This window comes from Mustelus asterias, chromosome 2 (genome assembly GCF_964213995.1).
Source record: "Mustelus asterias chromosome 2, sMusAst1.hap1.1, whole genome shotgun sequence".
Taxonomy (NCBI): Eukaryota; Metazoa; Chordata; class Chondrichthyes; order Carcharhiniformes; family Triakidae; genus Mustelus; species Mustelus asterias.
In genome coordinates, this window is record NC_135802.1 from 48,246,197 (window position 1) to 48,266,595 (window position 20,399).

The window sequence follows — 20,399 nt, forward strand, 5'->3', positions numbered from 1 at the left end:
CTTTGTAGTTGAGCTTAACAAACTGAATACACATTTTCAAGTTTAGCTCTTAATAATTGAACAATTTGTTATCAAAGTTTGTAATGGTAAATTTAAAAAGTCACTGGTTTTCAAATACAAAAGCTACAATTGAATTTACTCGAATGCTCGTTACTCACATAGCTCTGGTTCTGCTGTTAGGTCAGCTGTCACAAAATTTGACGGAAACAATCCAATCCCTTGGTATGTTTCACCTTTCCACCAATTTGGATCACTATTGAAGGCAGATGAAGGGTGACGCTGTTCAATATTTTGATCATTCAAAATACAACTACCTCAAGCCATTACTCTGTTGCATGTTATATCCCAAAAACTTCAATTAGTTTCTTGATCATTTATTTTTAAGCATAACCTGTATTTGCTGACCAAACACCAAGGGTGGAATTTTCTGGCTGTTCACGCCAGCGAGATTTTCTGGTCTCGCTGCAGTGAACGGAGATTTGGCTGAGTGCCAAATCCTCCGTCCTTGAGTGCAGTGGCGGCAGGCCATAAACGGCCGGAAAATTCCGGCCCTGATCTTTGCTGCGTTTGATTTGAACAAAACCATACTGCAAGCTTTAAGGTATATTTATAAGGTTGCTTTACTTAAATGGAATTTTCCTTCCCTATTTATTATCTCTCTGCTTCCATATACCTGTCATCTAGTACAGTAATGATCTCTCCAGCTTTAAAGGTAAGCTCATTATCTTCTGCAGCTTCAAAGTCATAGATGGCTCGCACCTTCCGTCCTTCAGATTTGCTGGCCATAAGGCTTGGAGTGCTTGGATACAGATTAGAGACTGTGGTCTGCTGCTGTCGTTGCTCTTTCAATGACAATTCAATGGCTAGAAAATATACAGATATCAAAATATACAGTGTTAAAATTGTAAATATTCTATTCTTCATATTTGATCTCTCCACATGATCAGTAAATTATCATGTCTCTGCAAAAATGCCACTTGTAAGTAAAACTTTCAAATTATAAGCATACTTTGTTCTTACTTTCAGCCCACAAAGCTGCTAAAAGGCAGCCTATTGCATCACTGTTTCACATATTTGAAGGTACAAGGTTTTTGAGGACAAAGCAAGGATATCAGTCATATGATGAATTAGTAGATAGTCTCCAAGGTAACAAAAATTATGACCGTTTATCTAAAAGGCCTTATTTAATGCATTCTTTTTGCTGGTGTCAGTACATATAGGGTTCTAATGAGATATTGCTTCTTCAAACACAGTACACAATATGCTCTGGTTTGCAAAAAGGCATTTCAGAAGGTACTGAGATGCAAACCTTTACCTGTTAGCCATGCTCATTGTATACTGGTAGGCACTAACAGTTGTTAAAAATGCCCATCACAAAGTTGAAATGGAACAGATCAATGGAGTTTTCAGTTGGGCATGGAGTTAATCCATTCAATTTAAATACAAACATCTTTTGACTTCTTACTGTAGTTATCAGGGACTGAAATTGTAAACAAAATGCTTACAATTTCTTGAAAGAAAATTGAAGCTGTACGTTGGTTTCCATTAAATTATCTCACCAGCTCATGAGGCATACAAGATTAATCACAAATTCCATTGTGGTGACTAACCACATTGATAAGGAGCTTCTTTTATGTTTTACATTCCACATAACACATGCCATTACTGTAAATCTACTTAGCACTGGTCATTCAACTGTTCAAGAAATCTGTCTGGTGGTTTGAACCATAAGTCACTTATGCCTCCCAAAGTGAAGATGATCCAGTGTAATATTCCAGTAAGCTGATGTTCAGGTTTCATAAATATACCTAGACATTGGCACTTGCCTGATGACTGCTGGTCCAACAAGACTCAAGAAGCTCGACACCATCTCGTACACAGGAGCCTGTTTAATCTACACCTCAAACACCAACCTCAACATTCACTCCCTCCAGCACCGACACACAATGGTAGCTGTTGGTATCATATACAATATACAAGAAGAACAGGGGCACCAAATACATGGGAACACCATCACCTGCAAGCTCCTCTCCAAGCTACACACTATCCTAACTTCACAGAAAAACAGAACAGCTACAGTGCAGAAGGTGGCCATTTGGCCCATCGCATCCAATGCAGTTTTCCAAATGAGCATAGAAACATAGAAAAACTACAGCACAAAACAGGCCCTTCGGCCCCACAAGTTGTGCCGAACACATCCCTACCTTTTAGGCCTACCTATAACCCTCCATCCTATTAAGTCCTATGTACTCATCCAGGAGTCTCTTAAAAGACCCTATTGAGTTTGCCTCCACCACCACTGACAGCAGCCGATTCCACTCGCCCACCACCCTCTGTGTGAAAAACTTCCCCCTAAAATTTCCCCTGTACCTACCCCCCAGCACCTTAAACCTGTGTCGTCTCATAGCAGCCATTTCCATCCTGGGAAAAAGCCTCTGAGAGTCCACCCGATCTATGCCTCTCAACATCTTATATACCTCTATTAGGTCTCCTCTCATCCTTCGTCTCTCCAAGGAGAAAAGACCGAGCTCCCTCAGCCTATCCTCATAAGGCATGCCACTCAATCCAGGCAACATCCTTGTAAATCGCCTCTGCACCCTTTCAATCTTTTCCACATCCTTCCTGTAATGAGGCGACCAGAACTGAGCACAGTACTCCAACTGGGGTCGGACGAGGGTCTTATATAGCTGCATCATTATCCCCGGACTCCTAAACTCAATCCCTCGATTGATAAAGGACAGCACACCATACGCCTTCTTAACCACCTCCTCCACCTGCGGGGCCGATTTTAGAGTCCTATGGACCCGGACCCCAAGGTCCTTCTGATCCTCTACCGTACTAAGAGTCTTTCCCTTTATATCGTACTCCTTCATCCCATTTGACCTGCCAAAATGGACCACTATGCATTTATCTGGGTTGAAGTCCATCTGCCACTTCTCCGCCCAGTCTTGCATCCTATCTATGTCCCTCTGTAACTCCTGACATCCCTCCAGACTATCCACAACCCCACCAACCTTTGTGTCGTCGGCAAACTTACCGACCCATCCCTCCACTTCCTCATCCAGGTCATTTATGAAAATGACAAACAGCAAGGGTCCCAGAACAGATCCCTGGGGCACACCACTGGTGACGGACCTCCATTTAGAAAAAGACCCATCTATACACACTCTCTGCTTTAAGCATTAAGACATGGTGCCTGTTACAATCCCAGTTGGTGTTATAACTGGACAGGAAGACCCTAGAATGGAACTCTAGCTCAAGAGATCATGACAGTAATTTTTATTTTTGGTTCTTTCAAACATGGAGGAAACAGAGTCATAGGAGCTAATTACTTGTTATCAAAGAAAATATTTATTGAACATTTAAAAAAAAGGATTATAATACAAAACTCCACTACTCCTCCTTTAGCTTAACAATTACACACAGGTTTAAGGTTACTACAGATAACATTTGAAACCATAATCGTCACATCGACATCCAAAAGTCAATATTCGTAGATTTCTCTTCAAAAACCTCCAGATGATTGTCATGTGAGGGGATCTAAATTCCACTCCCAGAATTAGGCTTTAAAATCTTCTCTCATAACAACACTTTTAGGTAGTGATCCAAAGACCCGGTTGATCAGAACTTCGACTCCACTTTTGCAGTAAGTCCAAGCCAGGATTTTGGACCCGCTTCTATTGTCTTCATGATTGCACTGTACCACCACGGTTTGAGATACATGTCACTACTTTGCAATTTGTTCACAGGCAGGAATAAAAACAATTACCAGAGTTACTGTTAGAAAGCCCTTTTCTAGTAGTTCTCACCAATCAATCTGTCACAACTTTTTCTGGATCTCTGAACAGAAGGTAATGAATGCCTCAATTGAACCTGTCTCCACCACACTTCATAGGAACAAAGGAATTAGGAACAGAAGTAGGCAAATTCAGCCCTTCGAGCCTGCTCCACCATTCAATCAGATCATGGCTGATCTCTCCCTGGTCTCAAATCCATCTCCCCATCTGTTCCCCGTACCCCCTTATCCCTTTTGTTATTAGAAATATATCTATCTCCTTCTTGAAACCATTCAACAATTCAAACTCCACCGTGCTATGGGACAGTGAGTTCCACAAATTCACCATCCTCTGTGAGCAGTTCCATCTCAACACAGTTTTAAATCTACCACCTTCAATCTCCTCCTGTGACCTCTTGTTCTAGATTGCCCCATAAGAGGAAGCATTTGGTCTACATTTATTTTATCAATCCCTTTCAAAATGTTATATACCTCAATTAGATCCCCTCTCATCCTTCTAAACTCTCTTCATACATCAACCTTTTGTCCTCAGAATCAATCTGGTCAACACCCTCTGAAATGCCACCAATGCCACCACATCCTTCCTCATAAGGAGGCCAAACTGGACATAAAACTCCAGATGTGGTCTCACCAATACCCTATACAATTGAAACAACACTTCTCTACTCTTATACTCCAGCCCCTTTGCAATAAATACCAACATCCCATTTACCTTTTTCATTTCATGCTACACCTGCATACCAACTTTCATGAACATAGACACCCAGGTTCCTCTGCCAGAACACATTTTGAATCTGCTTTCCATTTAGGTAATAATTTGCCTTTCTATTTTTTCTGCCAAAATAGACAACTTCACACTTATCCACATTAAAGTCCGTTTGCCAAATTTTGGCCCATTCTCCTAGCCTATCTGTATCAGTCTGTTAAACCTTCATATCCTCTTCACTGCCTGTTTTCCCATCTATTTTAGTATCATCTGCAAAGTTTGCTATGTTACACTCTATCCCTGCTTCCAGATCATTTATATAGATTGTAAACGGTTGAGATCCGAGGACTGACCCCTGTGGCACCCTGCTAGTTACATTTCACTAGCCAGAGGAGGACCCATTTATCCCGACCCTCTGCTTTCTGTCAGTCAGCCAATTCTCAATCCAATCCAGTACTCTACCTCCAATCCACTGCAATCTCACCTACTGGATCAATCTTTTATGTCAAATGCCTTCTGGGAGACTAGATATACCACATCCACAGATTCCCCACTATTCACCTTACTGGTTACGTCTTCAAAGAACTCAAGCAAGCTTGTCAAGCATGACTTACCCTTCATAAAACCATGCTGATAATGGTAGATTGACCTTTTCCTTTCAAAATGCTCATTCATCTCCTCCTTAATGAAAGATTCCAGCAATTACTCCACCACAGAGATCAAGCTAACCGGTCTATGGTTTCCTACTTTTTGCCTCTATCCCTTTTTGAATCAGGGCATCACATTAATGTATAGCCAATCCACTGGGACCTTACCAGAATCCAAGGAATTTTGAAATATCACAATCAATGCATCCACTATCTTTGCTGCCACTTCCTTTAATACCCCAGGGTTCAGGCCATCAGGTCCGAGACTTTTCTGCCTTGTTCCCATTAGTTTATTCAATACCTTCTCCCTAATGATGCACCAAGTTCCTCTGCATTAACAACAGTTTTCAGGCAGTGTATTCCAGACCCGAACCACTCATGCTGTGAAAAGGTTTTTTCTCACATCACATTTGCTTCTTTTGCAAATTACTTTAAACTGTGCCCGCTCATTCTTAATCTTTTTAAGGGCAAGGACAGTTTGTCACTGTCTACTCTGTCCAGCCTCCTGATGATTTTGTACACCTCTTTTAAATCTCCTCTTAGCCTTCTCCTCTCAAAGGAGACTAGTCCCAACTTCTCCCATCTATTTTCATAATTGAAGATTTTCATCCTTGGAACCATTCTTCTAAACCTTTTTTGTATTCTCTCCAATCCATTCACATCTTTCTTAAAGCGCGATGCCCAGGAGTGTACACAATATTCCAGCTGAGTTCGAAATCGTGTCTTATAAAAGCTCAGCATAACATTCTTACTCTTGTACTCCATGACACCATGAATAAAGCATATAATATCCTAAGCTTTATTAACTGTTCTCTCCATCTGTCCACCTTTATTGAATTATGCACGAGCACCCAGGTCACTCTGCTCTTGCACACCCTTTAGAGTTGTAGCCTTTTTTTATAGTGTTTCTCCATTTTCTTCCTAACAAAATGAATCACCTCACACTTCTCCATATTGAACTTCATCTGCCACCTATCTGCCCATTCCACCGACTTGTCGCTGTGCTTCTGAGGTTCTACATTGTCCCTTTCACTCAAGTTTCGTATCATCCACAAACTTTGAAATTGTCCCTTACACACGAAGATCCAGATTGCTAACATATATCAGAAAAAGCAAAGGTCTCATATTGATCCCTGAGGAACTCCAAATCTTTCTGCAACCTGAAAAGTAACCATTAACTATTACTCACTGTTTCCTATTACTCAATTCTGTATCCACATTCTTACTGTGATGTGGAGATGCCAGCATTGGACTGGGGTGGGCACATTAAGAAGTCTCACAGCACCAGGTTAAAGTCCAACAGGTTTATGTGGTATCACGAGCTTTTGGAGCGCTGCTCCTTCATCAGGTGAGTGGAGAGATGGGTTCACAAACACAGCATACATATCGGCAGAGACACAATTGCAAGATAATGGTTGGAATGCGAATCTTTACAGATAATCAAGTCTTTACCAGGTACAGACAATGCGAGTGGAGAGAGGGATAATCACAGGTTAAAGAGGTGTGAATTGTCTCAAGTCGGGGCAGTAAGTAAGATTTTGCAAGCCCAGGCCAAATGATGGGGGTTACATGCAGTGCGACATGAACCCAAGATCCCGGTCGAGGCCGTCCTCATGCGTGCGGAACTTGGCTATCAGTTTCTGCTTGGCGATTCTGCATTATCGTGTATCTTGAAGGCCGTCTTGGAGAATGCTTACCCGAAGATCAGAGGCTGAATGCCCTTGACTGCTGAAGTGTTCCCCGACGGGAAGGGGACACTCCTGCCTGGTGAGTGCTGCGCGGTGTCCGTTCATTTGTTGTCATAGCGTCTGCATGGTCTCGCCGATGTTCCACGCTTCGGGACCATCCTTGCCTGCAGCATATGAGGTAGTCAACATTGGCCGAGTCGCATGAGTATGCGCCATGTACCTAGTGGGCGGTGTTCTCACGTGTGATGGCAGTAAGCGCTCTCCAAGGCAGCCTTCAAGGCACATGACAACGCAGAATCACCGAGCTGAAACTGATAGCCAAGTTCCGCACGCATGAGGGCAACCTCAACCGGGATCTTGGGTTCATGTCAAATTACATGTAACCCCCACCATTTGGCCTGGGCTTGCAAAATCCTACTAACTGTTCTGGTTTGAGACAATTCACACCTCTTTAACCTGTGCTTTCCCTCTCTCCACTTGCATTGTCTGTGCCCGTAAAAACTTGACGACCTGTAAAGACTCGCATTCCAACAATCTTGCAATTGTGTCTCTGTCTATATATACTCACCTCTCCACTCAGCTGATGAAGGAGCAGCGCTCCGAAAGCTCGTGATACCAAATAAGCCTTTTGGACTTTAACTTGGTGTTGTGAGACTCCTTACTGTGCCCACATTCATACTGTCCCTTTTATTCCACGAGCTACAACTTTTCTCACACTGCTGTACAATTGCTTTATATCAAATTTCTTTTAGAAGTCCATGTATACTACATCAACAACATTACCCGCATCAATCCTTTCTGTTACCTCCTCAAAATCCTCCAGTAAGTTAGTCAAACACAATTTTCCCTCAAGAAATCCATGCTGGCTCTTCTTAGTCAATCCACATGTATCCAACTTGGAACTAAATTGCAGTTCCTTCAGTGACACTGGCTGAACTCCCTTCCTTACCGTAAGTTTTAGGGCAAATCCTCCATGATTAAAGAACCCAGGGATAAGGAAAATGGCCGACTGGCTGTCAGGAACCTTTACAACCACATGAATATGTAAGAGGCTGGGAATAACGAGAAGGTCGAGACAGGGATAATCTAATCAACAGGAAACAAAGGAGAAACCATGGCCAGCAGACAAGGAGTAAATAGCCCAGCAGCAAGACAATGAGAACAGAGATCATTCCATCCACAGACAATACCAAGACTCAGCTCGCTGATGGGATTCCAATCAGGATGACTCAGAGAACATTTAAAAGACATTAAAATATCAATTAAGGGCAGTCCCGACAGTTCCGGCCCTTTTTGTTCTAGTCAATCGAAACTATCAATGATCAGAGACTGTTTTGTGTGAGAGAATCACTGGTTCAGGTTTTAAAAAGGGACAAGCAAGCTCTGGTCTCTCTCCACTCTCTTCTCCTGTTCCTGCCTGCCTCTCGTTCCGTCTCCAGCACGCAGCCCGAAGCCCACTGAGCAATTTAAACGAGGATTGTGAGTATCCTCCGGTAATTCGCGAAGTTCCCGAGATCATCATAGTGGATGAGGCTTTGGGGAAAGGGGGGGCGGGGGGGGGGGGGGCTTTTTGCATGCACCTTTCATAGTTTAAGACACTGGTAAACTTGTGTAAAGTAAGCATTCCCGTTGTGCCCGTTTTAGTATTCCTTCCATAGCTATAGTCTTATAGAGCATAAGGCATTGTGTGTTGTTTTCCTGGTGTTTGGTGATCTTGACCTTGATGTTTTAACAAATATATATATTATATATATATATATATCTTTGACTTCCACTGGAGTCCGTTTTGATCTTTTCAATTTCTCACCAACGATCTCTGACCAAGTCACAATATTAAATATCCCTTACCATAATTCCGGAGTCTAGAACTGAGGGTACTCTGGGCGCTTCGAAACCGCCCACTCAGGAAAGGCTGCCAGGTAGTGGATAGGCAGCAGTTTCCTTTTCTCTCTCTTGGGAGCGCTACTCTCGTGAAGTAGACGCAAGGTGGCCGTTGTTCCATCGGCGAGAGAGAGAATCACTCGGGCATTGTTGGGGTTTGGGTAACGGAGAACCAAACCTAAAATAAGCCCAGTGGAGTTAAAAAGGGGATCCCGCTACACTTACGGAGCTGTGGGTGTACATACACCACATGCACTGCAGCGGTTCAAAAAGGCGATTCACCAGCACCTTCTCAGGGCAATTAGAGATGAGCAAAATATGCCAACCTTACCAGCAGCAAAATAATAAAGTAAATCTGTCAAGAGATTATTTCAGTAAGCAATTGATGAATCCATGAAGCCTCATGACATGATGGAACAAGATTAGGTTGATTTCTTTCAGAAAATACCATGTGTAAAACAATATGTGAGTAATTTATGGCATATGCTAGGTGGAGTATGCTTGGAAGGAATAGGTGACTGTGGACTTTGTATTGGAGCAGAGTCAGCCATGGCTCAGTCAGCAGCATACTTGCCTGAGTCAGAAGATTGTGCGTTCAAGTCCATCCCAGAGACTTACAAAAACAAAATTAAGCTGACACTCCATTGCAACACTGAAGGTACTGTTGGTGTGGCCTCTTTTGGTTGCAATGTTATACCTCATCTCTCCCCTTTAGGTGGGCATAAAATATCCCATGACATTATTTTGAAGAAAAGGAGGAGCACTTTCCCTGATATCTTGATTAATACTTATCCTTTACTTATCACTTTGTCATTATCACATTGCTGTTGTGAGAGTTTACAGTGTACAAGTAAGTTGTTGTGTTTTAAGTATTTCATTGTAAAGTGTTTTGTGTGTCCCGGGACTATAGAAGTCACTACAGATTTTTATGGATTCCAAAACTTTCCACCGCGGGCAGATTTTCATGTCTGGGTCTCCTGTAGCCTATGATAGAAATGGAGTGCCATGATTTAATTAACATCTCCACAATGTTTGTATTGTGCAACTGCCAAAATGTTATATGGCAAACCACAAGGTGAAAAGAATTTGGCTTTTGCTAGCCTAGCAATTGCTATGTTTAAAATTTATTTATTAGTGTCACAAGTAGGCTTACATTAAATAAAAGCAAATTGCTGCGGATGCTGGAATCTGAAACCAAAAGAGTCTGAAACCAAAAAGGTACTTCAATGTATACGATGTTGTCAATTTCTAACCTACCAACGTACCTCAAATTGCATATTCTTTCAAGTGCTTACAGATGCTGCCAGACTTGCTGAGATTTTCCAGCATTTTCTCTTTAGGCTTACATTAATACTGCAATGAAGTTACTGCGAAAATCCCCCAGTCGCCACACTCCGGCACCTGTTCGGGTGCACTGAAGAGGAATTTAGCATGGCCAATGCACCAAACCAGCACGTCTTTCGGACTGTGGGAGGAAACCAGAGCACCCGGAGGAAACCCACTCAGACACGGAGAATGTGCAAACTCTGCTCAGGTAGTGACCAAAGCCAGAATTGAACCCAGGTCCCTGGCACTGTGAGGCAGCCGTGCTAACCACTGTGCCACCATACGCCTATGTAACCACTTTTATGCATGCTAAATCCCGCTCACTCATCAGTTATCTTCTCTAGATACCCTGCATCACCTTCAGCATTTTGACTTCAGAATCCTGCTAACAAATTGTTCCATGGCCATACTCCTAAGTTCTTCCAGCTCTATTTCCCAGTTTCAACCTTTAATGCTTCAAGTGAACAACCTATGCCCTTCAGCATTTATGGCATAAACATGAACCTTCACCTCTTTATAGGTTGGAATGTTCTTCATACCCTCCTCCAGCTTGCTATATCTTCCCCATTTCAAAAGCATCCACAAAACCAATGTCTTTAGCCCCATCTCATATCTTCCTGCAACGTTCCTCTTCCATTTATTACTTGGTATCAATTTCCACAATCACTCTGAGAGACATTTTGGGGTGCTTCAATGTATATACTATGCTGTCAATTTCTAACCTACCAATGTACCGCAAATTGTATATTCTTTTAAATGCTTTCCATTGTTACATTTGGATGTTGGTTGATGCAGCATGTGGATATAGAAGAAGCTCACCTTTTGCTAAGTCCTCCTCTTCTTTTTTAATTGCTGTTACATTTGGGTCCTTCGCCACCAAAGCAGGGCTTGCCTTTGCCTGTTCTGCAGCCTATCTCAACAACATGGTTAGAGATAAACAGCACTATTAACAAACAGCTAATTTAAACGAAGAACTCAAATTTGCATCTTCAAAAATTTCACAGCAGTGACTTACGAGTAGTAAGCTTGAACTACATAGTAGGCAATTCATACAGACAATACGAGCATCAAGAAAAAAGCTACCTGAGAACCTGCAGCAGGGAATGTAACTCCTTGTTCCTTCAGATTTTTTATCATAGCAGATATAAGACTAAGTTGAGGGTCATTCTTAAATTCTTCTGCCCATTCTACCATGAGAGCTTTGAGTTTTTCACAGACTTTTGGGTGACCCTGAAGTAAAAATCAATATTATAGAACATCCTAAGAAGCCATATTAAATTGCTATTCATGAAACTGTTAACATTAGCTAGAAGTTAATCTAAGTCAGATTACCAACAATTATCAAGAAATATGGTCTCTCAATGTTACTCAACTTCAAAATAGGAATAATGGTTTGCATTTTACAAGAAAAAAAGCTGGGGAGGATAGGGGAATTTAAATCACCACCCTGAAGACGACTTTGCAGGCATAAATCAGCTGTTCCTGTCCACTCAGTTATACATAAAATCTTGCTCTGAATCACAACTTTAGCAGCAAACAATGGAGCAAGAAAAAAATAGGAGATACCCATGAGATACTCTCAGCAGCACAAACTCATTGCAGTGGTTTGATCAAATAGACCACTGAAGGACACACAGTGAAAATAGAGCATAGGGCAGATTTTTCTCTTTGCCTTAATTACCCAATCTCATGAAAAGGGAAAAAAGAGCTCCCTTATGTCTCAAAATGATTTCCCAGATTGTCTGCTAATGCTAGTTAGCTTGTGTTTATAGTAGTTATAGCCCAGCCTCGTACTTTGATTACACAGCAAAGGTCATTCTGGTTTCCTAATGGTTGCCATTTTATCAGTTGGGTTTCCCAACACAAGTGCCCAAGGTGCTCTGAAGTAAAGGCCTATCCTGGAAACCCTGCAAATCCTCAGCAACAGTGGAGGAATGAGGATATAGTTCTAAGTCAGGATGGTGTGCTTCTTGGAGGGGAACTTGCAGGTGGCGTTCACATGCACCTGCTATCCTTATCCTTCGAGGTGTTAAGAGATTCCAGGTTTGGCAGGTGTTGTCAAAGGAGCCTTGGTGAGTTGCTGTAATGGATGTTATGTGCAATACACACTGCTGCCTCTGTGTGTCAGTAATAGAGGACATGATAAAAAATTAAGGATATGATTTTCCCGGCCCGCCGCGCTGGTCCAGTAGCGTAGCGGGCCGGGAAATTTTAGCGGGATCCAAAAAAAAAATCAGATTCACGCACGGTGTCCAGCAGGTCACGATCTTCCAAGGGCCATTTTTTAATTACGTGATCAGTCTCGCGCCCGGGAGTGTACCTACACCGCATGAACTACAGCAGCATCAAAAGGCGGCCTTCTCAAGGGAAATCAGGGGTGGGCAATAAATGTTGGCGCAGTCAGCAATGACCACATCCCATTAAAGAATAAAAAAGCAAGATTTCTCTGGAGTTGGATCACTGGGATAAGTTTTCTCTAAAAGATCCAACAGAGCCTTGATGGGCAAAATCCTTCTAATGAATCAAAATAATATTCCAATTTAAGATCATTGCAGAGCTTTCCAACGCAGGCGAAATTTGCCTTTATAAATTACTCCTGTGTCTCTGGGCGCAACAGCTGTTGAATGAAACCTTACAATCGGCGGTGACTCAGAGTTGATGAGCACAATCCAGACATAATCTAAGCAAAAATACTCATCTTCAACACATACACCACTCAGTGGCACAGCAGTGTGTTTAAACAGGCACATTTGGGTTGTGTTGGGAAGTTTTGTAATGATTTTAAAATGCAGCACAATTCATGGAAGCACTTGAACTGCTTTAATTATTTTTTCTTATTGTTAATTCAAATTCCGTTTTCAAACTCATTAATCTCTAAAGAATATAACAGACAACAGCTTACAATAGAAAAATGATCTAAATACAAACCAGTTCACTATAAAGGTGACTAGCATTGTATATCAATTCAATCAATCCTTTCAACCAGCCATAATTTTAACATGGACAAGATAACTTACTAGCTAAATTTGAAAGGGGAACACCAATAATAATTCTTCCTTAATGTTCATGATTATTTTCAATTTTTAAAAAAATGCAATATTGTCCCAAACTTTTGCTTAAACATACTCAAACACACATTAAAAACGAGCGTAACAAAGAGCAGGTACTGAAATTCTGCATTCGTTTTCTTGGTATTTTCAAGCGTAATTGCATTTTAGCCACGGTCATGGGGGCAAGAGATCTTAATTTTACCTTTTACACCTCCAGTATAATATTTGAAGATGGTGAGTGCAGGGAATATACAACTAATTCCAGCGAACTTCTAGCCTTCATATACGGTCTATCATTAAAGCAGTATGTGTAGGATTACTTTTCTGCTTCAATATCCCTTCAATCATGAGTTCCGTTCATTTATAACAATCAAGAACTCACTAACAGAGAAAAGCAGAAGATCTGGCCTGGTTAGCGTAAACAGACTGACACTCCCAGATCAAGTCCAGTGACTGAATAGATCCCATCGTGGAACTTGCTGTTTGACTTCTTTGCTGGAATGCAATTCTTCAATCCACTTAAATCATAAATGAAGAATAATTGCAAAACCACTCATCCACTATGAAACCTGAGTTTTAAAAATGAAGAATTTGGACCAAAATAGAAGGAAGTACGGGGTATCAGGAATTTGAGAGTAGAGAAAGTCAAAGGCTCATTTGAAAATAAAGGAATTTTAACTCTGAACTATTTCTAATGTTTGCAAAAATACTCACTGTTCAAGTATACTATTCTCACTGACACAAAAATGTCAGTCCTGCTTGGATTAAGCAGCTCTGCAGTTATTTTTAAAAAAAATACACATTATAGTGTCTTACTGGTATCACAAATACATAATTATACATATTGCAGATTTCAAGGACAACTGGGTTTTAAAGGCACATTTCTGTTTTCAAGTCTTTACATCAAGTTTAAAAACGTTTTTCAAAAAGTATGGACAGACAACATGGCAAATCTTGTCAGACTCTATAGCTAGTTATTAAGAGTAATTAAAAAGGCAAAGACAGGGATACCCATTAAATTCTAAAATGTGAGAAAACACTTTTGCTTCTGAGGGAACAGGAGACAGAGAGCTAGGGACTTCAAAGAACCTCAACATAATTAACTCCTGGTGAAACAATTACTCCTTGGAAATTAACATAGCCATTTTTGTGTTTTTGAACTGTACACAGGAGATTGCAAGAAGCAAACACCAGTGCCAGAGACAAGAGCAGCACACAGCTCTCAGCTGAAACAGCCAGGAACCCCCAAGAACTCAGAGACAGGATCTCAAACAATGCTAAGACAGAGTACAGAAAAGAGATAAGAGAATCTGGTGAAATAATACAACAACAATAACCTCTTCCTCAATGTCAGTAAAACGAAGGAGATAGTCATCAACTTCAGGAAGCATAGTGGACGACATGGCCCTGTCTACATCAACAGTGTTGAAGTGGAAATGGTCAAGAGCTTCAAGCTTCAGGTGTCCAGATCACCAAGAACCTGTCCTGGTCCCTCCACGCCGACTCTACAGCTCAGAAAGCCCACCCACATCTCGCCTTTTCTCAGGAGGCTATGGAAATTCAGCAAGTCCACTACAACTCTCACCAATTTTTACAGATGCACCATAGAAAGCATCCTTTCTGGTTATATCACGGCTTAGTATGGCTCCTGCTCCAGCCAAGACCGCAAGAAACTGCAAAGGTTGTAAACGAAGCCCAGTCCATCATTTAAACCAGCCTCCCATCCATTGACTCTGTCTACACTTCCCGTTGCCTCGGAAAAGCAGCCAGTATAATCAAGGACCCCATGCATCTGGGCATACTCTCTTCCACCTTTTACCGACGGGTAAAAGATACATAAGTTTGTGATCACGTACCAAATGACGCAAGAATATCTTCTTCCCTGCTGCCAACAAAGAACAAAGAACAGTACAGCACAGGAAACAGGCCCTTCGGCCCTCCAAGCCTGTGCCGCTCCTTGGTCCAACTAGACCAATCGTTTGTAGCCCTCCATTCCCAGGCTGCTCATGTGACTATCCAGGTAAGTCTTAAACGATGTCAGCGTGCCTGCCTCCACCACCCTACTTGGCAGCGCATTCCAGGCCCCCACCACCCTCTGTGTAAAAAACATCCCTCTAATATCTGAGTTATACTTCGCCCCTCTCACCTTGAGCCCGTGACCCCTCGTGAACGTCACCTCCGACCTGGGAAAAAGCTTCCCACCGTTCACCCTATCTATCCCCTTCATAATCTTGTACACCTCTATTAGATCTCCCCTCATTCTCCGTCTTTCCAGGGAGAACAAGCCCAGTTTACCCAATCTCTCCTCATAGCTAAGACCCTCCATACCAGGCAACATCCTGGTAAACCTTCTCTGCACTCTCTCTAACGCCTCCACGTCCTTCTGGTAGTGCGGCGACCAGAACTGGACGCAGTACTCCAAATGTGGCCTAACCAGCGTTCTATACAGCTGCATCATCAGACTCCAGCTTTTATACTCTATACCCCGTCCTATAAAGGCAAGCATACCATATGCCTTCTTCACCACCTTCTCCACCTGTGTTGCCACCTTCAAGGATTTGTGGGCTTGCACACCTAGGTCCCTCTGTGTTTCTATACTCCTGATGACTCTGCCATTTATTGTATAACTCCCCCCGACATTATTTCTTCCAAAATGCATCACTTCGCATTTATCCGGATTAAACTCCATCTGCCACCTCTCCGCCCAATTTTCCAGCCTATCTATATCCTGCTGTATTGCCCGACAATGCTCTTCGCTATCCGCAAGTCCAGCCATCTTCGTGTCATCCGCAAACTTGCCATCAGACTTTTCAATGGACCTACCATATATTAAGCTGAAGTTTATCTACATTCTAGCTATGACTGTAACACTATATTCTGTATCCTCTCCTTTCCTTCTTCCCTATGTATACAATGAACGGTATGTTTTGACTGTATCGCACGCAAGGAACAATACTTTTCACTGTATCCCAACATATGTAACAAAAAGAAATCAAATCAAAAAGTTTAAAGTTTATTCTGTTAGTGTCACAAGTAGGCTTACATTAACACTGCAATGAAGTTACTGTAAAAATCCATTAGTCGCCACATTCCAGTGCCTGTTCGGGTACACTCAGGAAGAATTTAGCATTTAGAATTTAGAGGAGTTTTCTCTCTGCCACAAGAATCAAAGAGGAAAGTGTTAACAAACCAACTGTGTCCTGCCAAAAAGGTTCAGGCAATCTTCAAGTGCCGTAACCACAGAACAAAAAAAAATTATCTTTCCCAAAACCTGCTTGCTCTGAGTCCACCTGAAAAAGGCAAATACTGACTCATCAATTACAGAAGCCATTGTAGCTGCTACGCTGAACTTCACGTTTCAACACTTCCACTGCGGAAAGAAGGAACTCATGCATGCTGCAATATCTCAGATTTATTTGCAATATCATCTTTAAGTATCTTTTTATTTTTATTCGCTTTTAACCTTTGTATCTGTATTTTAGTTAATAACTTTATCACTTTCACCTAAATAACTTTCAGTAGTAGTTTATAAAATAAACGAACTTTTATCTTGTTTAAAACTAAAGCTTATCTGCTAGGTTATTCTCAAATTGATCCACTCATAAAAGGGCTACAGACATACACACAAATTCTTAGCTCGCAGGCCACTTTGAGAAAACGGGGTCGTGACACTGGAAATACACATAACAGAAGCAGATAATCGTAATAACCACCAACAATGTAAACAATATTAAGGGAAATCTAGACCATACAGTTGAAGGCACAGAGATTTATTTTATTTCTAATACAAATAATACCACTGTTCCAACATGAGGAATTTTGTATTTTTGAACTACTAGGGGGCTCCCAGCAATGTTGGAAATTTAGACAGCATTATGGACTAACTCAAGGTTTTCAAGTTCTACAAGAAGACATCCCTCAGCCTGTAGATATCAATACAAATCCAGAGACAACAGCATTAGCCCAGGAATTGTCTTAATCATATGTAGCAAGAAAAATTGACAGCCCAGAACTTCCAATCCCACACAAGGACAGCATGGGAGTTCCCCAGGAATTTCCAATTTCCATTGGGCAATTACGCTGAACTGAGGATCATCTGATGCTCCAATTTAAATCGGTCACTTTTGATAGTTCCAACTGGCTTATCAGAAATAGTAACCTGGGAAAAGTTAGAAGAATTAAAACCACTTCTAACTCCTGGGTAACTATAGTAAGTGTTAGGTTTTTTAGGAAACATTAAGACAGACAAATCCCCAGGGCCAGATGGCATCTATCCTAGACTCCTCAGGGAGGCAAGAGATGAAATTGCTGGGCCTCTAACAGAAATCTTTGTCTCTTCACTGGACACAGGTGAGATCCCAGAGGATTAGAGGATAGCAAATGTGGTGCCGTTATTTAAGAAGAGTAGCAAGGATAACCCGGGTAATTATAGGCCGGTGAGCTTGACGTCCGTGGTAGGGAAATTGTTGGAGAAGATTCTTAGAGATAGGATATATGCGCATTTAGAACTAAATAATCTCATTAGCGATAGACAGCATGGTTTTGTACGAGGGAGGTCATGCCTCACAAATTTGGTTGAGTTTTTTGAGGAGGTGACAAAAACGATTGACGAGGGAAGGGCCGTGGATGTCGTCTGTATGGATTTTAGTAAAGCTTTTGACAAGGTCCCTCATAGCAGGCTGGTGCAAAAGGTTAAATTTCACGGGATGAAAGCTAGATGGGTGGAGAACTGGGTTAGCCATAGAAGACAGAGGGTAGCAGTGGAGGGGTCTTTTTCCGGTTGGAGGTCTGTGACTAGTGGTGTTCTGGACTTGCAGAATTCCACAAGCTGTTCTGTCTGGAGACAATACACATCTCTTTAACCTGTGTTGAATGCTCCCTCCACCCACATTGTCTGTACATTTAAGACCTGGCTGGCTGTAGAGATTTGCATTCTAATCAGTATTCTGTAATTTGATTTCTGTGTCTGTGTACTGTTTGAGAACGGATATCCACTCCATCTGACGAAGGAGCTCTGCTCCGAAAGCTTATGGTATTTGCTACCAAATAATCCTGTTGGACTTTAACCTGGTGTTGTGAGACTTCTTACTGTACTAGTGGTGTTCTGCAGGGCTCTGTACTGGGACCTCTGCTGTTTGTGATATATATAAATGATTTGGAGGAAGATGTAGCTGGTGTGATCAGTAAGTTTGCAGACGACACAAAGATTGCTGGAGTTGCGGATAGTGATGAACATTGTCAGAGAATACAGCAGGATATAGATAGGCTGGAACATTGGGCGGAGAAATGGCAGATGGAATTTAATCCAGATAAATTTGAAGTGATGCATTTCGGTAGTTCTAATGTATGGGGGAGCTATACAATAAATGGCAGAACCATCAGGAGTATAGACACACAGAGGGACCTGGGTGTGCAAGTCCACAGATCCTTAAAGGTGGCAGCACAGGTGGAGAGGGTGGTCAAGAAGTCACATGGCATGCTTGCCTTTATAGGACGGGGCATAGAATATAAAAGTTGGCATATGATGTTGCAGCTGTATAGAACATTGGTTAGACCACATTTGGAATACTGCGTCCAGTTCTGGTCGCCACACTACCAGAAGGACGTGGAGGCTTTGGAGAGAGTACAGAAAAGGTTTACCAGGATGTTGCCTGGTATGGAGGGTCTTAGCTATGGAGGAGAGATTGGGTAAACTGGGGATGTTCTCCCTGGAAAGACGGAGGATGAGGGGCGACCTAATAGAGGTGTATAAAATTATGAAGAGCATAGATAGGGTGAACAGTGGGAAGCTTTTTCCCAGGTCGGAGGTGACGAACACAAGGGGTCACGGGTTCAAGGTGAGGGGGACAACACAGATGTCAGGGGGACGTATTTTACACAGAGGGTGGTGGGGGGCCTGGAATGCACTGCCAAGCAAGGTGATTGAGGTGGACACACTGGATCGTTTAAGACTCATCTAGATAGCCACATGAACAGACTGGGAATAGAGGGATACAAACGAATGGTCTAGTTGGGCACATGAGCGGCGCAGGCTTGGACGGCCGAAGGGCCTGTTCCTGTGCTGTATTGTTCTTTGTAGTACTGAACCAGCCACTAAACCCTTATTATAGCCCCCACCACCCCGACTACCTTCCCACTCTGTCTGACTATCCTCCCAACCTGCCCACTACTCCCTCACCCTGACTGCACTCCCTAGTACATCCCTACTCCCGACCCCACAAACTACGCTCCTGAACACCCGATCATGCCTTCCACAAACCCCCCCCACATCCTCGATTATGCTAACCCCCCAGATTATTCCCTCACTCCTAACTGACCACCAATCTCCCACGTCCCCCACTTCTCCCAATTCCCGAACTCCAACTGCTCCCCAAGCCCCAACTGCTCATTCCACACTTCCCTGACTACTTTGAGACTACTTTCCTGGCCTCTGACTACCCCCCAACCACCTGCCCAGCTGCCTTGACTAACCACCCAACTATTCCCCATCCCTGACTGACCACCCGATCGATATACCCCTGCAACTATATTCCTCAGCCCAGACTGATCCTACCCACTTAGCTTGCACACTTACCTTCTGGCTTCTCAAAGTGGTTGGGACTTTTAAATTTACCTGCTTTACGGCTAGTCCTTTCCTCTGACTCTGATGCCCTGAACAGAAGGCCTCAGGAACTTAATATACTGCATATTTCTCACCCAGCCCAAGTTAGAACGTTGGTTGGGAAATGTGCAGTTCTCAACTAAGGTAAATAAAGGGAGTGGAGTGATCATCTAACTGATTGCCCCTCCTCAGAAATTTTGGCCCAAGTTTATCCGAATCCCACAAATACTGTAAAATCCATAGAATATCTTTTTTTTTCCAGACACAGCATGCTAAGTTCCAGATAACATTAGTTAGATGACTTCACAAATATCTCATGATTTATTTGTGGATCAGAGTGCTAGTTTGGAAACCTCAACAGATAATGAAAGCAGAAAGCAGGTGGGCCAATTGGTCATACAAAAATCACTGTTGAGTTCACACAATGCTAACTTGCTGTTAGGGCCAAACATAGGAAAGATACTTTTTACAAAACATTATTTTCATTTCCTATACATCTGCCACCTCAAGAGCCATATGAAACAAGGCTTTATTTCATTATTTCTTGTCCCATACCCAAAAGTATGAAACATCATCAGTGCAGTAAATTGTAAAACACTTCGGCGTATTGACAGGCAGAGAGATCTGGGCATACATGTCCACCGATCACTAAAAGTGGCAATGCAGATGGATAAGGTAGTCAAGAAGGCATACGGCATGCTTGC

At 42.3% G+C, this 20,399-nt stretch overlaps 1 protein-coding gene across 5 annotated transcripts in view; it reads right to left on the reverse strand.

Moving 5' to 3' along the window:
* LOC144507491 (signal transducing adapter molecule 1-like) overlaps positions 1-20,399 on the reverse strand; it is a 69,036-nt gene that overhangs the window by 14,708 nt on the left and 33,929 nt on the right. For all 5 annotated transcript variants that reach the window (XM_078234641.1, XM_078234648.1, XM_078234626.1 and 2 more), the window contains 4 exons: positions 11,128-11,274; positions 10,864-10,954; positions 674-863; positions 159-253 (listed from right to left, as the gene is read on the reverse strand). In XM_078234641.1, the coding sequence (XP_078090767.1) occupies positions 159-253; positions 674-863; positions 10,864-10,954; positions 11,128-11,274 (523 nt within the window). The remainder of the gene's footprint in view (positions 1-158; positions 254-673; positions 864-10,863; positions 10,955-11,127; positions 11,275-20,399) is intronic.